Here is a 12,216-nt window from a genome sequence, read left to right as displayed (position 1 = left end):
TGAAAGTGTCAGATACCTAGCTGGAGGCCTGATCCTGAACAAACAAAAAAAAAAAAAGAAAGAAAGAAAGAAAAGAAGAAAATATACCATCAACGAATAACCTACTTAATAAATGGGCCAATGAGCTAAAAGGAGTCTTCTCATAAAAAGTAATTAAAAATGACCAATAGACACAGGAAGAAATGTGCAACATCTTTGACCATAAAGGAAATGCAAACCCAGACAACACTGAGATTCCACCTCACCCCAGTTAGAACGGCCATTTCGAAGAAAACAAGCAATAACAAATGCTAGTGAAGCTATGAGCAAAAGGAAACCCACTGTTGATGGGAATGTAAGCTTGTTCAACCACTCAGAAAGAAAAACAGAAAAATGATAGATTTACAGAAAAGTTACAAAGATAATACAGAGAATCTCAATCTAACTTTTTTCCCTAATTTCCTCCATTATCTTTCACATTTGTCCTACAAAGAAATGAATATTACCTCTTACTAATACACACACACACACACACACACACACGTTTTATTTAGATTTGCAATGTTTTCTTGAGTCTTTCTGTTGTAGGATCTAATTGAGATCATTCCATCTCACTTATTTGTCATGAATCTCTAGTTTCTTCTAGTTGGTGACATTTTTTAAATCTATCTCCTTGTTTTTCATAATTTTAATGGTCTTGTGGCATACTGCCCAAGTATCATGCAGGATGTTACCCAATCTGACTTTGTCACAATTCTCATGACCAGATGGGGTGTTATGGATTTCTGGGGCTAATACTCTGGAAGTGATGTGCTTTTCTTTGCCATTGTATATCCAGGTATATATAATATTTAGTGACATCACTAGTGATGTCAACCTTTTTCATTTGGTTAAAGGAGTGATTGAAAGATTGTTTCATTGTATTATAATTAGGTTTGGTCAGCCATCACATTAATATCACTTCCTTCTTCATTTGGATTTACTTCAAATTGTCATCTCCACAGAAACATCCTTGCTGAGTGCTTGAACTAAAGCTGCTTTCCCTTTGATCTCTATATGTGATTTTTTGTGTGTTCTTTTTTAACATTTGACTGCAAGTGCTTCTCTGTGTATTTGCTTAATCTGTTGTCATCTGTAGGTCTCCTTCCCTCAAAACAAGGACATAAGCTTTAGGAGAGCCAAGTTCTTATTTGACTATTTACACCTGTGCACTAGGTGTCTAGGACAAGGGATTATATATGCTAAGTGCTCTCTAACCATTTCTAGGATAAATATAAAAAATCTATCATTAATTAGTACTTGCTTTTGTTTAAAAAGTAAATGCAATGATTAATATTAATGGAAAAGGTAGAAAGCATACTGATTGTTCAAGTTTTCTATAATTAACTTAATGTGTCAGAGTATTGTAGGAATTTATGATTGACAAATGTTAAGATCTTGTATATATTTGTACACATTTGCACCGTTGTGACTTTTACTTGTAAAGTTATAGATCTTGAGAATCCAAAGGAATGCAGGAATAATTGATGTCTTTGGATAACATATAGCTGATTTCCTAGTGTTTGCTCTCCTTTGATTTATACTGATAGAGAAACTGAGCTCCTCTGCAGTAAGTCTCCCATAAACCATTGTTAAAAAATTCTTTGTTTTTCATTCTCCTTCTCAGGACTTAAAATCCCCAAATCAGAGGGATGAAATTGCAGGGGCCAGGGCCACCTTGAAGGAGAACTCCCCACTCTTACATTCCATCTGTTCAGCCTGTTTGGAGCATTCTGATGTTGCTTCCTTAGAAGCCAGCAAGAACACAGTTTGTGAAGAGATCCAGAATGCCCTCCATGTCATTTCAAATGCTTCTCAAGGCATCCAGAATATGCCGATGCCATCAGAACCTCAGGCAGCAACTTTGGGAAGTGCACTTGATGAGCTAGAGGTAAGTTGTAAGGCAACATGTGATTCAATATTTTTTTTTTAATTTTTTTTTTTTGGCCAGTCCTGGGCCTTGGACTCAGGGCCTGAGCACTGTCCCTGGCTTCTTCCCGCTCAAGGCTAGCACTCTGCCACTTGAGCCACAGCGCCGCTTCTGGCCGTTTTCTGTATATGTGGTGCTGGGGAATCGAACCTAGGGCCTCGTGTATCCGAGGCAGGCACTCTTGCCACTAGGCTATATCCCCAGCCCGTGATTCAATATTTTAATACAAAGAAACAAAGGCCTGAAGTGGATTTTCAGATCTCTGTGTTAGAGGTTAGTGTATGAGAAAATAAAGTCCATTTATCTAATCATTCTCTGTGATCTTGTATCTTCCAATTCATGAACAGAAAACTATCTTATCAGTAGACTTCTTGATTACAATTTTTGCCAGGGACTCCAATGACTATGAATTGGAATTGTTACTGTACTTGAATAATGATTTTATTTTACATAATATAAAATTTTGACATATAGGACTTATTTACTTGATAAACATTTATTATGGGCATTGTTGTGAATGCGTGGGAGATGATATGACCATTGCTCTTCACAGGAGCTTACATTTTAACAGGAACATACAGCCACAAGCCAAGAACAATAAACATGGTTTGTAACTGATCTATATATAAGTAAGTTATATTGAGAGGGTGAAATGTTATCAAACCCTTGAAAGAGCATGGGGAATGGGGCAGATGAAGATCTAGAACAGACTAACAGGTGTGACCTGCCAGGTGTTTGTGACAGTGTAGATGTCAAGGTGAAGAAAGCAGGAAGACAAGTATAGGGCTCAGGGAAGAGAGCCAATGGATTAGATTATAGAGGGTATCAAGCCTCTTCACTAAGAAGACTCTGTAAGGTCTTTTTTAGTTTTCATTGTTATTGTAAAGGTGATGTACAGAGAGGTTATAGTTAGTAATTTCTTCTTAAACTATGTGACCATTTCATTCACTTTTTCCCAGTTTTTCTCTCCTGCCTCCCCCCTACATGTTGAATAGTTCATTTTCAACAGAGTGTAGCTAGTATCACTGCTGCATTTGTTCACCCTTCGTCCCATTTCTGTGCTATTTCCTTATCCTCCTCTAAGCAGACAAAAGTTACAGAAAACAATAATAAAGGAAAAGGGGAAAAATAACTAAAAAACCCCTCCTGTTTCCATTTCTTAGAGTTCATTTCAATTAATATTTTATATGCTCATATGCACATAGCTATTGAGTCTTGTGATCCTCTCCTAAGAATATCCTCCTTTGGTCACACTGTGTGAATGACAGGAGTCCAGTATAATTTATCATGTCCAAGTGTATTTTTTGCATGTGTTTTACCATCCAGTATGTTTACCTGCAGATTTACAGGCTCATTGCTAGTTAGAACAAATGAGAAAAAGCATGCTTAATAACCTGAGAGTTATATCTTTAGAAGACTATGTTGGCTGCTCATGGAGCACCGGGTGAATGATAACGAAGTAAAATAGTTGAAAAACCAATATGCTTTCATGAACTAGTTTATTCCACTTGTCATTTTAATTTGGAACAGGGTGGTGTCAGTGTACAACAGGTTAAGCTGGATTTTGACAGAATGGATGTGGGGTATAAACAAAAGGGGAATCTTGGCTGATGCTGTAGGCTGAGTCTTCTAGAGGCACACACAGAATGGAATTAGTGAGAGGAGATATAATTGGGAATTAACATCTGGGAAGGGAAAAGGGAGGGAACAGAATTAATGTCTGGGCAGAGGAAGAAACTACTTGAGAGTCATGACTCATAAAGCCTGGGCTAATCAACAGTGAAGTCTTCAGAAAGCATTGCCTACCAAAGTGTATTTTGTTAAGTTGAAAGTCATTTGTATTTATTACAGATGGAGTTGCAAGTTTGTTTACTTTGTGTTTCTTTTTAAATGGTATGAACAACTGGATAGTTGAGGTTTTACCAAGTATAACAAGGAAGAAGATGGGTTAAGTTGGTTATAGGAGAAAGATGAGCAACTCTGTATTGGACATGTCGATGTTAAGAAGTTTGTCAGACTTTCAAGTTTGATGTCAAAGATTGCTGGCTACCCAAGTCAGGCATGTAGTTCTTTAATGGAAGACAGTGTGGTATAGTATGTAGGAATAAATGTTCTGGATTCCTACTTCTTGGCCTCCTATTCCACCTGTGACACTTAACTATCTCTATGACCTTGGGAAAGTTATTTGTGTATTAGTTTGGTTTTCTTAACTCTAAAATTGGGCCAATAGTGAGTCTAAAACATAAATCCTGTTAGAATGAAAGAATTTGTAATAATATAAGTGCAGATGCTCAGAATAATGTTACATATCAATTACTAGTAAGTTTTATCTCATACACTAATAGTCACTATCATTTGGAGGAAGATTCTTCCATAATGCAGAAATTAATATACTGACAATTACTAAAGTTTAACTGATAACTTGAAAAACTACATATAACATTATAAGGCCTATATTGTTTCTAACATCATTAAGTTCATGATAAAGTCATTAGATAAACAATACATTTAAGTTTAGAGTAGTCAGATTTACTTCAATTGTATGTCTTTTAGTAGGGTCTTCATATCTAATCCAATATTATTAAATTCTTAATTATTCACATACATGTGAGAAGTTATTAAATTTCTACCTATCATCATTCATGTGAAAAATTTTGGAACATTTATTTAATAAGATAGATTAATAGATATTCTCTAGTTAATTGTTTGTCCTGTGTAATGAGCACTCCATCATCTTGTCCATTAGATGTATTTTATCTTTATAATACTGAAATTTTCTTTTCTATAACAGTGATAATAGCATACACTATTAGATATTACCTTGGTACTACTAGAATGTTTGACAATAAATTATAAATCATTTTGATTGCTAAATGTTAAAAAGTATTCATTTGATTATTACAGTATTCCTATAAGGCATTCCAATATTTATCTTCTGCAAAATCTAAAACAAATTATATACTTTGTTTAAACCAGAAAGCTAGTAGTAAGTGGTAATAGACCAGATTTGAGTCTATCTAGTCTGTTTCCATAAGATTGTTAAGTTTTCTATATTGAGTTCTCACAACTAGAACTTAATGTACCTAGTCAAAATCCGTTGCTAAATTTGTGCTAACATTCATAGTTTTATGAATCATTAGAAAATTTATAAATCAGATAACTTTTTAGTGGGTCCATGGGTGAACTAAGTAGAAATAATCTACATCTGGGAGTTGTCTAGTGTCAGAAGGTAGAATTTTCCAGAGTGGATGGATACAATTGTACAGCACATTTCCCACAGTACTAGTAGAGTATGTCAGGGGATGGCACATAAAGGACTTGGTTTAGCCCACACATTGTCTGTCTGTCTCTGTGTCTGTCTGTCTGTGCTGGTTATATTCTGAAAATAAAGTCTCATGCCATTTTCTACTCTGGCTAGCCTTGAACTTCAAGATCTCAGCTTCTTGAGCAGCTAGGATTACAGGTGTGAGCAACTGGCATCTGGCAGACCCTACATTTATACTCTTAGGATTATAGAAGACAGAGCTGTCAAAATTTTTCCTCCTGAAACACCTTCTTTTTCTCATGTTGGAAGTGATAACTGGTTGGTGAGAAATAGCGTAAGCTTTTAGAGAGGTGGAGAGCGTGTAGCTCAGTGGCTGTGGCCATGGAAATGGAGTCTTCTTGTATTTAGGAAGTTTTTATGTGGCAGCCTCAGTTCTGAACAAGGCAAGCAGAAACCCTGAAGGTATTTTCCTGTTATCCTGATACTCTCCTAAAAGCCTTTTAAATTTAGCTGCAAAGATAGGGATCACAAACGAGTACAAAAATGCCTGCATTTTATGTTTTTAAAATCCAGTTACAAATAGCTGTGAAGCTGTCTGAACTAGATAAAGCACAATTTATTGAACATTTAATCTTTTAAAATGATTTTGGGAGTAAAATGTTATACTTTTTTTATTTACTGGGCACTAAATTGGTAAAAGATCTAAAATAACCTTTGCTCTATTTTGTACCTGCAAATATAATGCTAATAAAATAAATAGATACAATAAATACTTGGGAGGAAGTCTCATTAAATGTGTATAGTGTGGAAGTGCATCAGAGTACTTACACAACAAATAGCATGCTGAAGTTTCTGTTAAATCTTTCATTGGGTTTCAGGGTTGGTTGTGGATATGAAACCTGAGATTTATTGGTGAAGAAAATAGACGTTGAGTTAGAATATTGTGCAGGCTAAATTAATTGATTTATTGGAAAGGCTAATGTGAATCACAGGGTGTCCTGTATTTGTGACTGAACGAGTGTTGAGAAGTGTTAAATTGTAGATTAATAGAATTTTGAAAATGTCATTAAGCAAGAAACTTTGCCAGTAAAAATTGCTTTGAAAACTTGAGTCCATTAAGGCACATTTTCTCCTGTGCAGAGGGAAAAACCGGTTGTCATAATCATAGGCACAAGAGTAGTCAGCAGCCTCCTACTAGTAAGATGGTAATATTAGAAGATATATGTATAGTATATTCTTTTTATGTTTCATTCTTCCCTTTATATATTCAATTATATATCATCATTTGTCAGGTCTTTGCTTACTACTCTTTCCTTACCATGTAGAACAATATCTTAAATATTGGCATTGGTAAATACCAATGAAGCCATGAAAGGTACATACATATAATTCTGTGATATTTGAATGCAAATTATCTTTATGGTTTCTTTCTCCAAAGCAGAGATGGATATACTTGGGGGGTATAAAGCTCTATTTTAATTTTACTTTGGACTGGCCATGAGTTTATAGTGAGGGAAAACAGTTGATGCAAATCTAAGTGCTAACACCATTCAGAAACATTTTTGTAAGAAGACAGTAGAAAAAGAAACATATATATATATGCATTACTTTCTCCCAGTTGCTGTCTATCCTTAGTTGACAATCTTGGGAACTTCCAAATTATATTACCTTTTACTAAAAGTTGTCATTTGGACAACTCTTTTTTAATTTTTAAAAATTTATTTTATTTTATTAGATTTAATTTTATTGTCATGATGATAGACAGAGGTGTTACAGTTACAAACATAAGGTAGTGAGTACATTTCTTGTCAAACTTGTTATTCTCTCCCTCATTTTTCTCCCACCTTACCCCCAGTTCCCCCGCCAGTTGAACAGTTAATTTCTAAGATATTGTCTTGTGAGTGTTGCTGTTGCATTGGTTTGCCCTTTATCCTTTTTCTCAGCATTTTGATGTTCTCCTTCCCTTCCCTAATTCAGATAAATGTATATACAATACCCAGGGTACCAAAATCAAACACAGTGACAACAAGTGGTAAACCATAGCAAAGAAAAACAAAAGAAAAAAGAAATAATTTTACATAGCACATTCAAAATAGTAACAACAATGAAAAACCACTAGTACCATATCTTGGAGTTCATTTTGCTTAGCATCCTCTTATACGGCCATATACACATAGCTATTGAGCTATTGAGGAGCACAGTTCTTATAGCTTATTGTGTTCATTTAAAAGTGAAATCAGACTTCTGTCAAACAGGTAGGTGATTATTTAGGTGCTTAGGAAGAAAATGGTTATCACTGATAATCTGTATTTTAATATGCCTCTTAAACCATACCTTGGTTTCTACAACTGTAACAGATTAGAAGAACTAAAAATAATGGATAAATATTGTAAAACACATAGTCTATCTGTTAGATGAATCAGAACAATTCTTCAAGCGTGGTTACAAAGAAATCTCAAAAACAGACTAAACTAGCCACAGCATTGTGCTGAGGGCTGTAGGGACTTGTTTTTCAACTCTGGGTTGGAAAATGAATTTTTACAGCCCAGGTACGGAGGACAAAATCCAGGTAGTGTCTATACCAGAGCTGGTAATTCTTATCATTTGACCACTGTGTTGAATGAATGGAAAAACTTCTATGGTTCTCAGCAGGATATAGTTGAAAAACTTGCTTAGCTTAGTCTTGGCTCTAGGTGACTTATTAAAACAAAGGTGTGTCAAATATCCAGCGAAATTGGAGATCACATTCGAAGGGAGAACCAGATCTTTCCACACCAAAGAGGAGCTAAAGGAGTATGTGAATAAAAAAACAGCCCTACAGCAAATATTAAGAGGGGAACCCCACCCAACATAAATCGTAAAAGACACACAGACAGAATCAGAAAGAAACTTCAATAGCCAAAGTCCAGCAGAAAGACCAGCTCACTAAAGACAAGAAGAAAAAGAAAAGAGGAAAAAACAGCCCAACAAGAAAATGGAAGGAGAAAAAACACCCTTATCCTTGATCTCTTTAAATATAAATGGCTTAAACTCCCCGATTAAGAGGAGCAGACTGGCAGAATGGATTCGCAAACAAAAAGTTGACATCTGCTGTCTACAAGAGACCCACCTTATAGCAAGGCACAAAAACAGGCTTCGAATGAAAGGATGGAGCAAGATCTACCAAGCAAATGCACCCACCAAAACGGCAGGTGTAGCCATTCTGATCTCAGACAAGCTGGACTTCTCTTTAAAGTCCACTCAAAAAGACAAAGAAGGACACTACATATTAATACAAGGAAAAATCCAGAATCAAGACATCACGCTGATAAATGTATACTCACCGAACAAAAGAGGCCCGACATATGTCAAGCAAATTCTCACAGAATTACAGAGCAAGATAGACGCAAACACAATCATAGTGGGTGACTTTAATACTCCTCTCTCTCCAAGAGACAGATCCAACACTCAGAGGATTAGTAAGGGAGCTGAGGACCTAAATAAAACCATTTCCCAAATGGATCTAACAGACCTATATAGAACCTTTCACCCTACAGAGACCCAATACACCTTCTTTTCAGCAGCCCATGGATCATATTCCAAAATAGACCACGTCATAGCCCACACAAAGAACCTCAGCAAATACAAAAGTATTGTTGTCATCCCATGTATTATATCTGATCACAGTGGATTAAAGGTAACCCTCAACAACAAAGGAAACCACAGACACTACACACACTCTTGGAGGCTAAACCCCATGCTGCTATCCAACACTTGGGCCACAGACCAAATTAAAGATGAAATCAACGAATTCATAAGCCACAATGACAAAGAAAACACATCACAAAGAAACCTATGGGACACAGCTAAGGCAGTACTGAGGGGCAAGATCATTGCACTCAGCACCCACATTAAAAGAATGGAAGCAGCGCAGGTGAATACCCTCACGATGAAACTAAAACAACTGGAGAAACAAGAAATGACAGAATCTAAAATGACTAGGAGGGGAGAGATCACAAAGATTAAAGAAGAGATAAATCTGATTGAAAATAGAAAGACCATGAAACAAATAAATAAGACTAAAAGCTGGTTCTTTGAGAAAATAAACAAAATTGACAGACCCCTTGCAAGACTCACAAAAAAAAGAAGAGAAGAGACTCATATACGTAAAATCAGGGACTCCACTGGAAAAATTACAACAAGTACACACGATATTCAAACAATCATAAGGAGCTATTTCCAAAACCTCTACTCAGCAAAAAACAATAATTTTACAGAAATGGATCAATTCTTACAGAAGTACAAATTGCCCAAACTGAACCAAGAAGAAATAAATCAACTAAATAAACCAATAACTTACGGTGAGATACAGGAGGTAATCAAGAACCTCCCTACTAAGAAAAGCCCAGGCCCAGATGGATTCACCAACAAATTCTACAAAACCTTTAGTGAGGAGCTAATAACAATACTCCTCAAACTCTTCCGCGAAGTAGAAACAGAGGGAGAAATCCTAAACTCATTCTACGAAGCTAATATCATACTCATTCCCAAACCAGGCAAAGACCCAACGAAAAAAGAGAACTACAGACCAATATCACTAATGAACACAGACGCAAAGCTCCTCAATAAAATATTAGCTAACAGGATCCAGAAACTGATCAAGAAAATCATACATCATGACCAAGTAGGCTTCATCCCTCAGTCACAAGGATGGTTCAACATCCGTAAATCAATCAACGTAATTCACCACATAAACAGATCTAAAATTAAGAATTACATTGTTATCTCAGTCGATGCCCAAAAAGCCTTTGACAAAATACAAAATCCATACCTATTAAAAGCTTTGGAGAGAACAGGAATAGATGGAACGTTCCTCAATACAATAAAAGCCATATACAACAGACCAACTGCTAATATCATATTAAATGGAGAGAAACTTAAATCATTCCCCCTAAACTCAGGAACAAGACAAGGATGCCCACTCTCCCCACTTCTGTTCAACATAGTGCTGGAATCCCTAGCCATAGCAATAAGGCAAGAGGAGGACATCAAAGGGATCCACATCGGCAAGGAAGAAATCAAGTTATCCCTATTCGCAGACGACATGATCTTATATCTGAAGGACCCAAAAAACTCAGTACCCAAACTCCTACACCTAATAAACCAATTTGGCAAAGTAGCAGGATACAAAATCAATCCACAAAAGTCAGCAGCTTTTCTGTACACCAGCAATAGACAAACAGAAAAGGAAATTATGGAAACAATTCCATTTATAGTAGCCAAAAAAAGAATAAAGTACCTAGGGATCAACTTAACCAAGGACGTGACGGACCTATTCAATGAAAACTACAAAAATCTAATAAGGGAAATCAAAGAAGACACAAGGAGATGGAAAGACCTCCCATGCTCATGGGTAGGCAGAATCAATATAGTGAAAATGGCCATATTGCCCAAATTGTTATACAAATTCAATGCAATACCTATAAAAATCCCAGCCACATTCTTCACTGAAATAGAGAAACCAATCCATAAATTCATATGGAACAGCAAAAAACCTAGAAGAGTCAAAGCAATTCTAGGCAAAAAAAATAAATAGTGCAGGAGGTATCACCATACCAGACTTCAAGCTCTACTACAAGGCCATCATAACAAAAACAACATGGTATTGGTATAAAAACAGATCGGAAGACCAGTGGATTAGAATTGAAGACCCAGAAATAAACCTGCACTCTTGCAGCCAACTGATATTCGACAAAGGAGCTAAAGACATACAATGGAATAAACATAGCCTCTTCAACTACTGGTGCTGGGAGAACTGGGCAGCCATATGCAGAAAACTCAAAGTAGACCCAAGCCTATCACCATGCACCAAGATCAACTCAAAATGGATCAAGGACCTCAATATCAGACCTGAATCCTTGAAACTACTGAAGGACAGAGTAGGAAAGACGCTAGAACTTATAGGCACAGGAAGGAACTTCCTGAATATAGTCCCAGGGGCACAACAAATAGGGGAAAGACTCAACAAATGGGACTACTACAAATTAAAAAGTTTCTGCACAGATAAGGTCATAGCCACCAAAATAGAAAGACAGCCAACGATATGGGAAAGGATATTTACCAGCACAGCAACAGACAAAGGCCTGATATCTGTCATCTACAGAGAACTCAAAAAACTAAGCCCCTCCAAGCCCAATAAACCTATTAGGAAATGGGCAAAAGAGCTAAAGAGAGACTTCACAAGAGAAGAAATAAAAATGGCAAAGAAACACATGAGGAAATGCTCAACATCCCTGCTAGTAAAGGAAATGCAAATAAAAACAACCCTGAGATACCACCTCACCCCAGTTAGAATGGCCTATACTCTGAACTCAGGCAACAACAAATGCTGGAGGGGGTGTGGGGAAAGAGGAACCCTTCTCCATTGTTGGTGGGAGTGCAAATTAGTACAACCACTTTGGAGAACAGTATGGAGGTTTCTCAAAAAGCTCAATATAGACCTACCCTATGACCCAGCCATACCACTCCTAGGCATCTATCCTAAACAGCAAAACCCAAGATATCAAAAAGACATTTGTACTTCCATGTTTATCGCGGCACAATTCACAATAGCCAAAATATGGAAACAACCCAGATGCCCCTCCACAGACGAATGGATCCAAAAAATATGGTACTTATACACAATGGAATACTACATAGTGATTAGGAATGGTGAAATATTGTTATTCGCAGGGAAATGGTCAGAACTCGAACAAATAATGTTGAGTGAGACAAGCCTAGAACACAGAAAACAAAGGGGCATGATCTCCCTGATATATGACTGTTAACAAAGGGAGACGGAGAGACAGTAGAGACCAAGTCTGTGAACACTGTATATGTGCTTGATACATTGTATATTGCATATGGGTCTACCTGACCTAGACAAGGGATGGAAAAACAGGTTGTAAGATATCACAAGAAATGTACACACTGCCCTACTATGTAACTGCACCCTCTTTGCACAACACCTTGTAAAAAAATTTAT

At 36.6% G+C, this 12,216-nt stretch overlaps 1 protein-coding gene across 1 annotated transcript in view; it reads left to right on the top strand.

The window, feature by feature from the left end:
* Ctnna3 (catenin alpha 3) overlaps positions 1-12,216 on the top strand; it is a 1,259,651-nt gene that overhangs the window by 294,316 nt on the left and 953,119 nt on the right. The window contains exon 6 of the mRNA XM_048338867.1: positions 1,646-1,909. Coding sequence (XP_048194824.1) covers positions 1,646-1,909 — 264 coding nt within the window. The remainder of the gene's footprint in view (positions 1-1,645; positions 1,910-12,216) is intronic.

The sequence above is a fragment of the Perognathus longimembris genome, chromosome 2 (genome assembly GCF_023159225.1).
Source record: "Perognathus longimembris pacificus isolate PPM17 chromosome 2, ASM2315922v1, whole genome shotgun sequence".
NCBI lineage: Eukaryota > Metazoa > Chordata > Mammalia > Rodentia > Heteromyidae > Perognathus > Perognathus longimembris.
Note: the sequence above shows the minus strand (reverse complement) of the source record. Positions and strands in the feature narration are given on the sequence as shown.